The following is a 16,225-nucleotide window of genomic DNA, read 5'->3' on the forward strand; positions in this document are numbered from 1 at the left end:
CTTCCCTTCCTTCCTTCCTTCCTTCCTTCCTTCCTTCCTTCCTTCCTTCCTTCCTTCCTTCCTTCCTTCCTTCTCTCTCTCTCTCTCTCTCTCTTTTTGAGACAGGGTCTCACTCTGTCACCCAGGTTGGAGTGCAGTGGACAACCATGGCTCATGGCTCACTGCAGCCTCTACTTCCCAGGCTCAGGCAATCCTCCTACCTCAGCCTCCTGAGTAGCTGGGTCTATAGGCATGCACCACCATGCGCGAGTAATTTTTGTATTTTTTGTAAAGACTGGGTTACTGGTACTATGTTGCCAAGGCTGGTCTCAAACTCCTGGACTCAAGTGATCTGCTTGCCTTGGCCTCCCAAAGTGTTGGAATTACAGGTGTGAGTCACCACACCCGACCCAGTGTTAATTTCTTTTTCTTTCTTTTTCTTTTTTGGAGGCAGGATCTTGCTCTGTCACCCAGGCTGGAGTGTAGTGGTGTGATCTTGGCTCACTACGATCCCCACCTCCCGGCCTCAAGCAAGCCATCCTGCTATCTCAACCTCCTGAGGAGCTGGGACAACAGGCATGTACTACCACGCCCAGCTAACTTTTTGTATTTTTGGTAGAGAGGGGTTTCACTACATTACCCAGGCTGGTCTGGAACTCCTGAGCTCAAGCCATTTGGCCACCTTGGCCTCCAAAGTGTTGGGATTACAGGCATGAGCCACTGCACCTGGCCATTAATTTCTAATAAATCCATAAAGTACACCCTAGTATTTCTTCTTTTGTAGGGTGTTAGGTCAAACTCCATACCTTTATGATGATTATGTGAAAGTATTTAGCTTTTCTTTTAGAAAAGAGGTGTGGAATTTATGTGTACTTGTGAAATTCAAACACATTAACTCCACCAAGATGACGCTAGTAAGGTTTAGACCTCAGTTCAAAAATGTAGTTCTAGGTCAGGTATGGTAGCTTGCATCTGTAATCCCAGCACTTTGAGAGGCTGAGACAGGTGGGTTGCTTGAGCCCAGGAGTTCGAGGCCAGCCTGGGCAACACAGCAAGACTCAGTCTCTACTGAAAGAAAAACAACAACAACAACAACAACAGCAACAACAACAACAAACTAGCTGGATGTGGTGGTACATGCCTGTAGTCCCAGGTATTTAGGAGGCTGAGGCAGGAGGATTGCTTGAGCCCAGTAGTTAGAGGTTATGGTGAGCTATGATCAAGCCACTCCCCTCCAGTCTGGCAACAGAATGAAACACTGTCTCAAAAGTAGTTCTAGTTGACTGCAGAAATGCAGACAGGGCATTAATAATTTGGTGGATGATAGTTGTTGACATTTCATCCATTATCCTGCAAACATGCATTCAGTTTTAATGTTCATTAACAGACCTGGCCTCAGGGACCCATGTCCCCAAGAGCCACCCTCCACCCAAGATTATCCTGCAGACGAGCAGCAGCCATTTGCAGTGCTCCTTCCCTGAGGTTAATTAAGCTTATATTTGTCTGAGAGTTGTAATAAGTACAAGTCATCTTCCTAATTCCCATTGCCGTCAGTGACTGCTGAGCCTTTCTGAGGGCACGGGACCATTGGACTTCTTATGGAAATGGAGGGCTATTGACTATCTCACAAGGTTGGAATTGTCTTGAAACGCTTACGTTTTTACCCTAATGACATGTTGTGAACATTTCAATCAGTGTGTCCTTAACCGGACCCAGTAGCAAATTGATGAAGTTGCTGGATGGAGTTTGTTAAAAATAAATAAGAAGAATAATAAGAACCAACTACAAAATGTGAAAGAATATTACATAAGCAAAAAAATTAAATGAGCCCTCAAAAGTGATTAGGATGGGTCAGTGCACCACTACCAACGGTAGCTTTGATAACAGTGTTTTGGAAAAAAATTCACCTCTGCCTTCTGCACTGAAAAGTAAATCCAGTACTGAATCAGACCCCTGGCTCCTTTTCCAAAGAGCTAGCTAATATTTTTACCACCCCTTTTCATCTTAAATTGGTGTTCTGACAGTTTCCTTTATGTGTTTTGAAGTTGACACATATTTGGGAATGATGCTTTCTTACCAGCTCCTAACACGTCCTTTACAAGTTTAATGGACGCTGAGCATCACCTTACAGAATAACACTGAGGTGCTAAAGTTTACAAGTTGACAGCTGAGGGTCAGAGAGACTGCAACTGAAATATACCACCCCTTTATTTTAGTATTAATAAAAACATCAGTGGATTCTTTCAGAGTTATTAGTAAGCTTTACTCCAATATCTCATGTACCCCTATGTGTGTGGCCACAGGGATCTCTTGGTCTCTGTATGGGGAGATCATGTCAACTGAGAGAATGGTTATTTAGCTTATCACCATCCCCCAGGAGAACACATAAGATCTTGGAGAGGGTGTGGACTGATACAAGTGCTGATTGTATAATGCTTCATGCAGCCATAGCACAGTGTATGGAGTAAGGAAGGTCAGGGGAGAGCTTGTGGAGCTGTGGAAATATTGAATAAATGAAAATGTGAATTCTCTCCTTGTGTGTAGTATGAAATGCTTCATGTCACACCACCAATGGGCCCACCAGATGTCCTCAAGACCAGTCCTGTGGCTGATGCTGCTGGTTGGGTGGATGTGGATAAAGAAACTCTGCAACACAAGAGGTACCCAAATGTGTTTGGGATTGGGGACTGCACCAACCTTCCTACGTCAAAGACCGCTGCTGCAGTAGGTAAAATAACCAGCTCTATTTCTCTCTTTCTCAAAAAGATGTCACCTTGAGGCACTACTGTAACAAAAACAAAAGCTTGGCATCGACCAGAGATGGTGGTTCCTGCCTGTAATCCCAGCACTTTGGGATGCTCAGGCAGGCAGGTCGTTTGAGGCCAGGAGTTTAAGACCAGCCTGGCCAACATGGTGCAACCCCATCTCTACTAAAAATACAAAAATTAGTCAGGTGTGTGGCAGGTGCCTGCAATCCCAGCTACTCAGGAGGCTGAGGCAGAAGATTGCTTGAATCCGGGAGGCAGAGGTTGCAGTGAACCAAGATTGCACCACTGCATTCCAGCCTGGATGACAGAGCAAGGCTTCATCTCAAAAAAAAGAAAGACTTGGCACCAACAGCATTCCATTAATAATGAAGAAAGTTCTGTGTCCTAAAAATGACTTTGACCTTCCTAAGACAGAAGCAAGTTGTCAATGAACCCAGTGTCGTATAAAGCAAAAAGTGCCTTTTGAGTGCTTTGCCGCAGGACAGCATGATCTTATCTACCTTTTCTAGGTCAGAGGGGTTGTTGTCAGAAGAAGGGGCCTTAGAGGGAGTGCATCACTTTTCCAGCTCTCTTGAATTCTGTTACTTCTCATACTGCCATACTGGCATCCCTGGTATTCTTTGCCTCTGCCACCAGGCAGGCTGGCTATTTTTCTTCTGTCTGAAACACCATAAAGCTCGAGAAGCATTTGTTTTCCCAGAAAACACATGCAAGTCAATGAAGCTTGCAGACCAGAAAATTGTCCTGTTAAGACAAATACAGTGGAGCATGTCCTGAGTGGTACCTGATTAAGGCCTCAGCCTGGAAAACTAAATTCTTCACCTCGATGTTCTGCACCAGCAGTGATGAGGAGAATTGCCTTTTAGATTCTGTTCTCTACTGACAGGACTGTCTCTTCTGGATGCTATAAAACACAAGACCTCCAGTACGGTAGTGTTTTCTGTGAATGAGACACCTGTGGAACAGATTGTGGTACTTTTGCTGACTATTTCAACCTCAAGGTAGACTATCTAGGAAACTCACTGAATGTCTTTTTCATTATTCATGTTAATTTCCTCCCAACTTTTTATTTAAAAAAATCTCAAACCTATACAAATTTGAAATAAATTATAATACTCATATACCTTTCGGGTATTAACCAATTATTAATATTTTGTGACATTTGCTTCATTGTATTTATGTATATATGTATATTATGTGTATATATAATGTGTGTGTGTGTGTGTATATATATATATTTTGTTGGGGGGACAGAATTTCACTCTTGTTGCCCAGGCTGGAGTGCAGTGGCACAGTCTTAGCTCACTGCAACCTCTGCCTCCCAGGTTCAAGCAATTCTCCTTTCTCAGCCTCCCAAGTAGCTGGGATTACAGGCACCCACCACCACACCTGGCTAGTTTTTGTATTTTTAGTAGAGATGGGGTTTCACCAAGTTGGCCAGGCTGGTCTCGAACTCCTGGCGTCAGGTGATCTGCCCCCCCCCCCGGCCTCCCAAAGAACTAAGATTATAGGTGTGAGCCACGGCACCCAGCCTGTATTTATGTATATTTTCCTAAAGATGTCCTTTGTCGTCCCAGCCCCTCCTTAAATCCACCAGCCAGTCAAGGATCACACACTGCATTGGGCGAAATGCCTCTTTGGTCCCCTTTAATATACAGCAGGCCTTTTGACATTTGTTTCTTTACTTTCATGACATCGACATTTTTGAAGATTCCAGGCCAGTTACCTTGTAGAATACCCCACAATTTAGAATTGTCTAGTTGCTTTCTTATGGTTCGATTCGGGTTATATGTTTTGGCAAAAATCTCCGTGCCTGAGGCTGTGTACCTCCCTCTGCAGCACCTCAGGAGCCTGTCATGTTAGTTTGTCTTGTCTTTGGTGAAGCTTGACTTCCTCACTGGGTTAAGGGGTGTTCTCTCTCTCTCTCTTTCATTGTAAAAGTACTCTCTCTCTCTTTGTAATTTATAGGGAGTCTGTGGGGTGATACTTTGAAATGACATTCATTTAATGTAAGTCTGCTGAATTTATGTGGTGAAACTACCTGTGATATGAGGCCCAGATTACCCAGCTTTTAGCCTTCTTCAAACAAATATTTAACTCGATGTTCCAGATAGATAAGACTGAATATGACTGAACAAAAATATTCTAAGTGGAAAGTCTTTTGCTCCCAGTCCTGCAGTGCATCTGTGTGGCTTCCACGGCCCCCCAACCACGGAGGGCATGTCCCAGTTGTTTTTACATTTGTGTCTTACAATCTGCAACCTATTCTATGGTTGCTCTAGAGCTTATATAATGAGTCCACTCTTAATTATATCTGGATTGTTTCCAACCCATTTTTATTCAAACAGTACCATAATGAGTGCTCTTTACCTGTTATTTAGGTTGGTGCAAAAGTAATTGCAGTTTTTGCCATTAAGCGTAATGCCATTAACCGCAATTACTTTTGCACCAACCTAGTATTTCACCTATGTGAAAGTCTATTTACTCTTCTCTTCAATGCCCAAATTACAATAGTACTAGCTTTTCCCAAGCAGATCTTCATTTCTTCTTAGATTCCCTTTCCCAAATCCTCTGAGTATCCCAAGGCAATGCCACACTTTTTCCACAAATCTGTCCTTGGGTATACTTGCCACCAAGCCTCCGTCCAGACCCCTGTGCTGTTGTGAGCAAGACCCATCTTGCCATGTTGAATCTGGCTTTCCTGAGCTCATGTCCCCTTGTCTGCTTCTCTCTGCCCCAGGATGCTCCTTTAGTCACTCTCAGCACAGCTGAGATCAGGATGTGGCATTTAACGAAAGTTAACTGAAGGCCCGGGCATGATAGAAGGGGATTGTAATACAGAGCAAAACCCAACTCCCGCACACCTGCACCCATGCACGCTTTACGCCTAGATGTTGAGTGACTGCTGCCTGGCTTCACAGGCCTCACCTGTCTGCAGTGGCACCCAGTGGATGCCTCTGCTCCTTTTCTGTTGGCCTTGATGTCCTGCCGCTGTGGCCTCCTCAGGTGTTCTCAGTTCAGATTCCAAACTCTTTATGGCCCTCAAAGAGGAACACAGTTTTCCAAAAGGGAAATATGATCTTTAGAGATGTTGCTTTGCCCACAGTGAATATAGCCATTTAATTTTTTTTCTTTTTTTAGAGACAGGGTCTCGCTCTTTTGCCCAGGGTGGAGTGTAGTGGAGCAATCATGGCTCACTGCAGCCTTGACCTCTTGCGCTGAAGTGATCCTTCCACTTCAACACCCCCAAGTAGCTGGAACTGTAGGCATGTGTCACCACACCCAGCTAATTTTTTTTTTTTTTTTTTTTTTTTTTGAGACGGAGTCTTGGTCTGTTGCCCACGCTGGAGTGCAGTGGCCGGATCTCAGCTCACTGCAAACTCCGCCTCCCGGGTTTACGCCATTCTCCTGCCTCAGCCTCCCAAGTAGCTGGGACTACAGGCGCCCGCCACCTCGCCCGGCTAGTTTTTTGTATTTTTTAGTAGAGACGGGGTTTCACTGTGTTAGCCAGGATGGTCTCGATCTCCTGACCTCGTGATCCGCCCGTCTCGGCCTCCCAAAGTGCTGGGATTACAGGCTTGAGCCACCACGCCCGGTTAAATTATCTGTAGAGATAGGGTCTCCCTATATTGCCCAGGCTGGTCTCAAACTCCTGGGCTCAAGCGATCCTTCTGCCTTGGCCTCCCAAAATGTTGGGATTACAGGCATTAGCTACCACGCTTGGCCTCATTTTATATATATATATATATATATATATTTATTTATTTAGATGGAGTCTTGCTTTGTTGCCCAGGCCGGAGTGCAGTGGCATGATCTTGGCTCACTGCAACCTCTGCCTCCTGGGTTCAAGCAATTCTCTTGCCTTAGCCTCCCGAGCAGCTGGGATTACAGGCACCTGCCACCACACCTGGCTAATTTTTCTATTTTTTGTAGAGATGTGGTTTTACCACATTGGTCAGGCTGTTCTTGAACTCCTGAACTCAAGTGATCCACCCACCTCAGCCTCCCAAAGTGCTGGGATTACAGGTGTGAGCCACCACGCCCAGCCTTATTTAATATTTTTAAGCAGAGTTGTTTACTCTTTTTTTACCCCCACCCATTCCAGAAAAAATATCATTGCTTCTTTGATTTGGGCATCAGCAAACTATAGTTTATGGGCCAGTGCAGTCCACTGCCTGTTTTTGTATGGTGGAAATTTTGTTTTTTGTCATTACATAATATCTTTGATTTGCCATTGGTCCACAAGGCCTGCAATTTTTCTTTACAGAAAAAGTTTGCTAACCCCTGATTTGGGAGATTACAAAATAACCACTTTAATAAGCATTTTATAATACAGAGGTAACCCATCTTTCCTCAAAAGTGAATCCCATGTTCTACTTCTAGAGACACAAACTGCTGTATCTTTATTTTATTTTATTTTTGAGACACAGTCTCACTTCGTCATGCAGGCTGGAGTGCAGTGGTGTGATCTCAGTTCATTGCAACCTCTGCCTCCGAATTCAAGCAATTATTGTGCCTCAGCCTCCTGAGTAGCTGGAATTGCAGGAGCAGCACCATGCCTGGCTAATTTTTTGTATTTTTAGTAGAGACAGGTTTCACCATGTTGGCCAGGCTGGTCTCAAAGTCCTGGCCTCAAGTGATCTGCCCACCTTGGTCCCCCAAACTGCTGAGATTACAGGTGTAAGCCACAATGCTCGGCCACAAACTGCTGTCTCCTTAAAAGGTCAGTCTTTTTATTTGTTTTCTGAGATGATGTCTCACTTTATCGCCAAGGGTGGAGTGCAGTGGTACGATCTCAGCTCCCTGCAACCTCCACCTCCTGGGTTCACGCAATTCTCCTGCCTCAGCCTCCTGAGTAGCTGGGATTACAGGCATGTACCATCATGCCTGACTAATTTTTGTATTTTTAGTAGAGATGGGGTTTCATCATATTGGCCAGGTTGGTCTTGAACTCCTGACCTCAAATGATCCACTTTCCTCGGCCTCCCAAAATGTTGGGATTACAGGCATGAGCCACAGTGCCCATCTGGGCAGTCTTAATTATTCAAAATTGAACACAAACTGGGTTTAGATTATATGAAGAAACTATTACTAATATTTGGGGTGTGAAAATACTGTGGGTTTGCGTGAAGAAAATTCCCCATCAGAGATACAGACAGGAAGATTTATGAGTGAATTGATGTGATATCTGCTCTAAAAATACAGCAGGAAAAAAAATAGCATGTGTGATGAGATGGATTCAACAAAATGATGGAATCTGAACATTTTTCCTCATAAAAAAGGCAGTCTCCCCACTCTTGCCAAAGAAGAACAAAAAAAAATCCTGATGTATGTATGTATCTGTCTGTGTCCGTCTGTCTGTCTAGGAAAGAGACAGAGAGAAGGAAATACAGGTATATCTCTATATGTATATCTATATCCACCTGGTCCTGCCTCAGCCAGGACAGGGCAGGAGAGCGGAAGGCATGCTTTGTCTTATTGGAAATATCTGGGGCCTACCAATCCAGACTGCCTGTGAACGGGGACACAGGGATAACCCGCATGGCCAAGAACACTGATTAAGTTGACACACAGACTAAATTGACAGTCTCAACCCCAGGAGGAGAGGAAGTGGTTTTGGGGTAGGTCCATCCTTATAGCCACACTGGAGAGAGTCAGCTCTTCAGTTTCAAACCCATGGAAACACATGTGCGGGCCTTTCACGAATTAAAGAATCCCCTCTGGTAGTCAATTTCAATTAGTAAGAAGCTCATGTTCTAGTCACCATTTTGAGGGATGGGAAATGGAATCTTCTTAACTTGTTTACATTAAAGTTATTTGCAAATTAGTTTTCATGGAAAACCTAGATGCTTACATTTTTCTGACTTTCCCATTTCTCTTACAGCTGCCCAGTCAGGAATACTTGATAGAACAATTTCTCTGATTATGAAGAATCAAACACCAACAAAGAAGGTTTGTACGCCTTGTAAGAATCACTGTCTCAATGATCATCTTCCGTTCTGTGTGAAAGTCGTGTTTTCCCACAGTTTTGCACTTTCTTGATTAGTGTCTCCAGCATGGGTACTACTGTTTTTGCCATTAGTACTATTTTTTTTGTAATATAATTTGCATTTTTCACAGTACAAAAAGTCAGAATATACAGAAAAGAAAAAAATATATAACCACTCACAGCAAATAATAAATTCTAAAGTGTTCATATAGGACCATGAAAAAAAATCTACTTTCCAACTCAGTCTGATTTACAATTTTAGTATGATGGCTACACATCATGTCCACTGGTGACCGGCTACAACCGTGTGATTCTTGCCGAGTTTGACTACAAAGCGGAGCCACTAGAAACCTTCCCCTTTGATCAAAGCAAAGAGCGCCTTTCCATGTATGTCATGAAAGCTGACCTGATGCCTTTCCTGTATTGGAATATGATGCTAAGGTAAGTGTGCTGCCTGGTTCCTCGATGAGGAAAGGGATTTATAGCACATCTCCACCCGCACGGGATGTAGCCTCTTTTCTTCATTGTTAGCAGTGACCAAGTTCTGTCTTCCATACTCTAGGCCCTCTTTTGCTGCTGGATAAATAATAATAGTAAATCACTTTCACATATCAAGTACTCTATCATCTGCTACCTTGCTTTTTTTTTTTTTTTTTTTTGAGATAGAGTCTTGCTTTGTTGCCCAGGTTGGAGTGCAGTGGCACGATCTTGGCTCACTGCCACCTCCACTTCCGGGGTTCATGCAATTTTCCTGACTCAGCCTCCTGAGTAGCTGGGATTACAGGTGCCTGCCACCACGCCTGGCTAATTTTTGTATTTTTAGTAGAGACGGGTTTCACCATGTTGGCCGGGCTGGTCTCAAACTCCTGATCTCAAGTGATCCACCCACCTCGGCCTCCCAAAGTGTTGGGATTATAGGTGTGAGCCACCACGCCCAGTCCCTTACCTTTGTTTTTATTATGTTATAGGAAAAACCAAACAGTAAGAGCACAGACTTTGGAGTTAGACCTGTATTTGAGTCATACTTCTGTCATTAGCATGGCAGAAGTCATCAGCAGTGTCATGCTGTTAGCAGGACATACATAGCTGTGTGTCCCAGGGAAAGTTCTGTTTAATTTAATTTAAACACTCTCTGTGTTTAAATTTCTCATCTGCAAAATGAAAGTAACATTGCCTACCTCACAAGATGGAGGTTAATGAGATAACACATAAAGAGGCAGGTACATAGTAGGGATTCAATAAGTAAACAGAGTAATAAAAATTCCTCTTCTTCATTTTTTTTTTTTTTTTTTTTTTTTTTTTTTTAAGGCAAGGTCTTGCCCGGTCACCCAGGCTGGAGTGCAGTGGTGCGATCGCAGCTCACTACAACCTCTACCTCCCAAGTAGCTGGGATTACAGGAATGCGCCACCATGCCCAGCTAATTTTTGTATTTTTAGTAGAGAAAGGGTTTTGCCATGTTGGCCAGGCAGGTCTCAAACTCCTGACCTCAAATGATCCACCTGCCTCAGCCTCCCAAAGTGCTGGGATTATAGGTGTGAGCCACTGCACCCAGCCCCTCTTCATTCTAAAAGCTGATGACCTCATTTTACTTTTCCAAACTCATATGAGAGAGAAATCAAGGTGTCTACACCTGTGGTCCTGAACCAAGAGTGATCTTCCTATCCCTTACTGCCCTGGGGACATTTGATAATTTCCGGAGACGTTTTTTGGTTGTTACAACTGGAGGGGCGCTACTAGTCAGCAGAGGCCAGGGATACTGCTAAACATCCTATAATGCCAGGTCAGCCCCCAACAGCAGAGAATTATCTGGTACAAAATGTCAATAGGGCGGAGATTGTGAAATGCTGACCTACAGTTAATTATGAGCTAATGGAAAGCAGAAAGAGTAGCAGCTTGCATGTAGTAGAGGCTTTAGACACATTTGCCAAATTGAGTCAGCATGTCCAGGCTCACACAGCAAGTCAGTGTCAAAGCTAGGACTGAAAGTAGGTTGTCCCCTACTAGTCATGGGATCTTTCCAACTCACTAGACAATCTTGCTTCATGTGCTGATAAATGTGCTCTGTGTGCAGCCCGGCTTCCCTTTCAGCATCCTCCTGACTGAAGTTGCCCCATCTCTCTTGCTGCAAGTACATTTTTTTGTGTTATTTCTTACAGGGGTTACTGGGGAGGACCAGCAATTCTGCGCAAGTTGTTTCATCTGGGTATGAGTTGAGGATGGCTCAGCACTTGCTCATTTGGATGGCTTCTGGGCCAAAACTGCAGTCACTGAATGACCAAGAGCAGCGCGAAGGACTTGGAACCTATCCTTGTAAAGAGTTTCTTGATGGATAATGGTGACTAAATGCCTCCCTTTTCAGTATCTTTGAACAGCAACCATGTGGGCTGCTCATGACGGGCTTGATTCTTTGGGAATAATAAAACAAAATAATGCTTTTATTTTCTGAATAACAGTTTGTCACTGATTGTGTTCTATGAGAAAATTTTATCTTGGCTGGTAGGGATGAAAAGTTCCAGCACTTGGGAGAAAAACATGGTGGTGGTGAGCTAGCTTACGTGTTATCTACTGTGAGTATTCAGCTGACAGCTGGCCTGATTTCAAAGAGCCTATTTGGATTCACTGAAAAGGGTCATTCCAGGGACAATATTGTTTCAAACATAGTGTGCAGTAGCTCTGAACACGTGCTGCTTAGAACTCCTGCCGCGGGAGCACAGCGGAGTAAGAACCCAGCTGCCACCCCTCTGGTTCCACCACCCTGTTTGTGCTGAGGCCATACTTTCTTCCAGCCAGTGACTGAACATGGTGGGGCACCAGTGTTGGACCATTCTTTGGAATGTGGGACTTCTCCACTGGACAACTTTAGCTCCAGGACCCCCCACCAACCTGGCTGAAACTTCCTTAGAACTGCGCTGCGTCTGAGGTTCTTCTATCCAGTCCTCCTTCCTTCCCCCTCTGTTTTCATAGGTGTCCATCTTGCACTGTGGTGTGAAGGCCCGCCTTGCCTTCTCCTGTTCCTTCTCCTTTATCCTTCCTAGCCATTTCCCCCACTAAGTCTCCTGCAAATCTACTTCTCTCCAGGCACCTGTTTCTCAGGGAACCTATACACAGTGAGACTGGGGTTAGAGGAATCCTGATGTGTATAGCAAGCATTTGCTAGATTCAGTCCCAATTTTGCCAACAAAGTTTTGAATGAGTTTGTACGAGAGATATTGCAGGAAATAGTTCCAGTTTATTTGAAGTTCAGCAGTGGCTTAAAAATAATTTGTTTTCTATTAGTTTATTGTAGAAGTTCATAGTTTCAGTTCAATCTGGCGTTTTACAGCTGTGTGCATTTCATATTTATAAACTCCCCCAAAGGGAAAGGCATAGCAGTCTATACAATGCCTTAGATTTTTTTTATTTTTTTTTATTTTTATTTTTTTTTGAGACAGAGTCTCGCCCTGTCACCCAGGCTGGAATGCAGTGGCACGATCTTGGCTCATTGAAAGCTCTGCTTCCCGGGTTCATGCCATTCTCTTGCCTCAGTCTCCCGAGTAGCTGGGACTACAGGTGCCCGCCACCACGCCCGGCTGAGATTTTTTGTATTTTTAGTAGAGACGGGGTTTCACCATGTTAGCCAGGATGATCTCGATCACCTGACCTTGTGCTCTGCCTGCCTCAGCCTCCCAAAGTGCTGGGATTACAGGCGTGAGCCACTGCGCCCCACCACAGTACCTTAAATTTTTATAAGTTTAGAGTTCAAACCCTTTTATGTGTTACTAGACTGCCAAGTCAGTTTTCCTAGAGTTCTCTCGATGATGTTAGAGACTTTGGGCATTCACTCACTCATTCAACAAACATTTATTGAGCATATGCTACCTGCTAGTACTACAAGTACTATTCTTGGCCCAGGGCATCCTGTGTTGAACCAGACAAATGAGGCCCTGTCCACATTTTTGTGGTGCCTGTGATAGTTTCCTTTTCTTTTCTTGGGATGCCAAGGGAGCTTGTTGAGTGAGGTCCTGGCTTGATTAGGGAAGTAGACTTTCTTCAGGGGCATACATTCTGGGGCAGGGCAGGGAACTAACTGCTCTAGCAGCAGGCCCCTAACCTGGTGACAGGGCTGGAAGATGTTCTCTAGGGTGTCCACACATCCTAGTTTGCCTGGGATAGTCCTGTTTAACACCTATTGTCCTGGCATAACTAAGTAGTGTCCCCTTTAGCTCTCCAAGATGTCGCAATTTAGACAATAGATTTACGAGCACTCTGGGGATCACCCCCGACCCCCCAGTCCCAGAATGGGAGAGTAGTGCTATGAATAGTGCTAAGACAGGACTTGTCACCTCATTGGCCTTCCCATGGTGCTCATGAGACAAGCAGGAGTAGGATTAGTCTGCCTTGTTCTCTGAGTTCTGGCAAAGAAACTCCATCCCTTTATGAAGTTCCTGCCCAAGATTGCTGCCACCTGGCTTCCGGTGGGCTGCTCGCTGTCTCAGGCCTGGAAGTCAGGGAGGGCTGGGGGCTGTTCACCTCTAATGGTTCTCCCCTGCAGGGTCTAGGAAGGCTTGGGGATAATCCAGTTAGGACTCTCTCCTTGGATGTAGACAAAAGTGCTGGCAAAGCAGGTTTCTGCATTTTCAGAGAATGGGGCTGTGATTCCTGGGAATGGATGAGACTCCAGGTGGAGTAACTTTGAAATCCCTTGCGGAGTTACCTCGAGCCTCCTGGATCTGTTTTAGATGATGCATTCTGAATGAAACCTTCAAGCATCAGGGAATTGATTCCGGGTTCACATTATGCTGGGTAGGATGTATTGCCAAGGCTGGAGACAGCAGTGACCATGACTGGACAGTTTTCCTTCCCCTGGCTGGGAAAGACAAAACGTGCTGAATTCTAGAAAAGCTGAGCCTTTGAAACCTTATCCACAAATGTGGGGAGTGGGCAGCAGGAAGAGGAGGTAAGACCAGGGTAGGGATAATGGTAGTGATTTCTCCAAGGGTGTTACCTTGGGGTGGGGAGGAGGTTGTAGGTCCCACCCTGCAGAAGGTTCCAAACTCAGGCCTTCAGAGTCCATAACTGACATGGTGCTGAGACTGCCAACTTGGGGAATCTCTTGAAACCCTCCACCCCTTTCCTCTAGAGCTTCTTCCTTCTCAATTCCTGCTTTGGTGTCAGCCCTGGGTGAGCTGTGGGTGTAATAACAGAGCTGAGGTTGTAGTTTAGGGACCACTGGGGTACAGGAAGGTAGGCTAGGCTTAAGTTGACTTGGGGATCATAGCATTTGAGATTTAATATAATTTTTTTGGTATTAATTTTTTTTTTTTTTTTTGAGAGAGAGTCTTGCTCTGTCATCCAAGCTGGAATGCAGTAGCTCGATCTTGGCTCACTAGAACTTCTGCCTTTCCAGGTTCAAGTGATGTTCCTGCCTCACCCTCCCAAGTACCTAGGACTACAGGTGCATGCCACCACGCCCAGCTGATTTTTGTATTTTTAGTAAAGATGGGGTTTTTCCATGTTGGCCAGGCTGGTCTTGAACTCTTGACCTCAGGTGATTGGCCCACCTTGGCTTCCCAAAGTGCTGGGACTACAGGTGTGAGCCACCATGCCTGGCTGATAGTAACATTTTGTTTTTATTAGTATACTTTAAGTTTTAGGGTACATATGTACAATGTGCAGGTTTGTTACATAGGTATACATGTACCATGTTGGTTTGCTCCACCCATTAACTTGTCATTTACATTAGGTATTTCTCCTAATGCTATCCCTCCCCCTTCCCCCCACTCCATGACAGGCTCTGGGGTGTGATGTTCCCTGCCCTGTGTCCAAGTGTTCTCATTGTTCAATTCCCACCTATGAGTGAGAACATGCAGTGTTTGGTTTTTCTGTCCTTGTGATAGTTTGCTCAGAATGATGGTTTCCAGCTTCATCCATGTCCCTGCAAAGGACATGAACTCATCCTTTTTTATGACTGCATAGTATTCCATGGTGTTTATGTGCCACATTTTCTTAATACGATCTATCATTGATGGACATTTGGGTTAATTCCAAGTGTTTGCTATTGTGAATAGTGCCACAATAAACATACGTGTGCATGTGTCTTTATAGTAGCATGATTTATAATCCTTTGGGTATATCTCCAGTAATGGAATGGCTGGATCAAATGGTATTTCTAGTTCTAGATCCTTGAGGAATCGCCACACTGTCTTTCACAATGGTTGATCTAATTTACACTCCCACCAACAGTGTAAAAGTGTTTCTATTTCTCCACATCCTCTCCAGCACCTGTTGTTTCCTGACTTTTTAATGATTGCCATTCTAACTGGTGTGAGATGGTATCTCATTGTGGTTTTGATTTGCATTTCTCTGATGACCAGTGATGGTGAGCATTTTTTCATATGTCTGTTGCCTGCATAAATGTCTTCTTCTGAGAAGTGTCTGTTCATATCCTTTGCCCACTTTTTGATGGGGTTGTTTTTTTCTTGTAAATTTGTTTAAGTTCTTTGTAGATTCTGAATATTAGCCCTTTGTCAGATGGGTAGATTGCAAAAATTTTCTCCCATTCTGTAGGTTGCCTGTTCGCTCTGATGGTAGTTTCTTTTGCTGTGCAGAAGCTCTTTAGTTTAATTAGATCCCACTTGTCTATTTTGGCTTTTGTTGCCATTGCTTTTGGTGTTGTATTCATGAAGTCCTTGCCCATGCCTGTGTCCTGAATGGTATTGCCTAGATTTTCTTCTAGTGTTTTTATGGTTTTAGGTCTAACATTTAAGTCTTTAATCGATCTTGAGTTAATTTTTGTATAAGGTGTAAGGAAGGGATCCAGTTTCAGCTTTCTACTTGTGGCTGGCCAGGTTTCCCAGCACCATTTATTAAATAGGGAATCCTCTCCCCATTTCTTGTTTTTGTCAGGTTTGTCAAAGATCAGATGGTTGTAGATGTGTGGTGTTATTTCTGAGGCCTCTGTTCTGTTCCGTTGGTCAATATATCTGTTTTAGTACCAGTACCGTGCTGTTTTAGTTACTGTAGCCTTGTAGTATAGTTTGAAGTCAGGTAGAGTGATGCCTCCAGCTTTGTTCTTTTTGCTTAGGATTATCTTGGCAATACAGGCTCTTTTTGGTTTCATATGAACTTTAGTTTTTTCCAATTCTGTGAAGAAAGTCATTGGTAGCTTGATGGGGATGATATTGAATCTATAAATTACTTTGGGCAGCATGGACATTTTCACAATATTTATTCTTCGTATCCATGAGTGTGGAATGTTCTTCCATTTGTTTGTGTCCTCCTTTATTTCATTGAGCAGTGGTTTGTAGTTCTCCTTGAAGAGATCCTTCACATCCCTTGTAAGTTGGATTCCTGTTATATTCTCTTTGTAGCAATTGTGAATGGGAGTTCACTCATGATTTGGCTCTCTGTTTGTCTGTTATTGGTGTTTTGGAATGTTTGTGATTTTTGCACATTGATTTTGTATCCTGAGACTTCGCAGAAGTTGCTTATCAGCTTAAGGAGATTTTG

General features: G+C 44.0%; 1 protein-coding gene across 6 annotated transcripts in view; it reads left to right on the forward strand.

Moving 5' to 3' along the window:
• Positions 1 to 11,184, forward strand: part of SQOR (sulfide quinone oxidoreductase) — a 60,864-nt gene extending 49,680 nt beyond the window's left edge. For all 6 annotated transcript variants that reach the window (XM_038009947.2, XM_073012141.1, XM_038009948.2 and 3 more), the window contains exons 7-10: positions 2,524 to 2,707; positions 8,632 to 8,699; positions 8,999 to 9,177; positions 10,894 to 11,184. In XM_038009947.2, the coding sequence (XP_037865875.1) occupies positions 2,524 to 2,707; positions 8,632 to 8,699; positions 8,999 to 9,177; positions 10,894 to 10,951 (489 nt within the window). In that variant the 3' untranslated portion in view covers positions 10,952 to 11,184. The remainder of the gene's footprint in view (positions 1 to 2,523; positions 2,708 to 8,631; positions 8,700 to 8,998; positions 9,178 to 10,893) is intronic.
• The last annotated feature ends 5,041 nt before the right edge of the window (positions 11,185 to 16,225 follow it).

The sequence above is a fragment of the Chlorocebus sabaeus genome, chromosome 26 (assembly GCF_047675955.1).
Source record: "Chlorocebus sabaeus isolate Y175 chromosome 26, mChlSab1.0.hap1, whole genome shotgun sequence".
In the NCBI taxonomy this organism is placed as follows: Eukaryota; Metazoa; Chordata; class Mammalia; order Primates; family Cercopithecidae; genus Chlorocebus; species Chlorocebus sabaeus.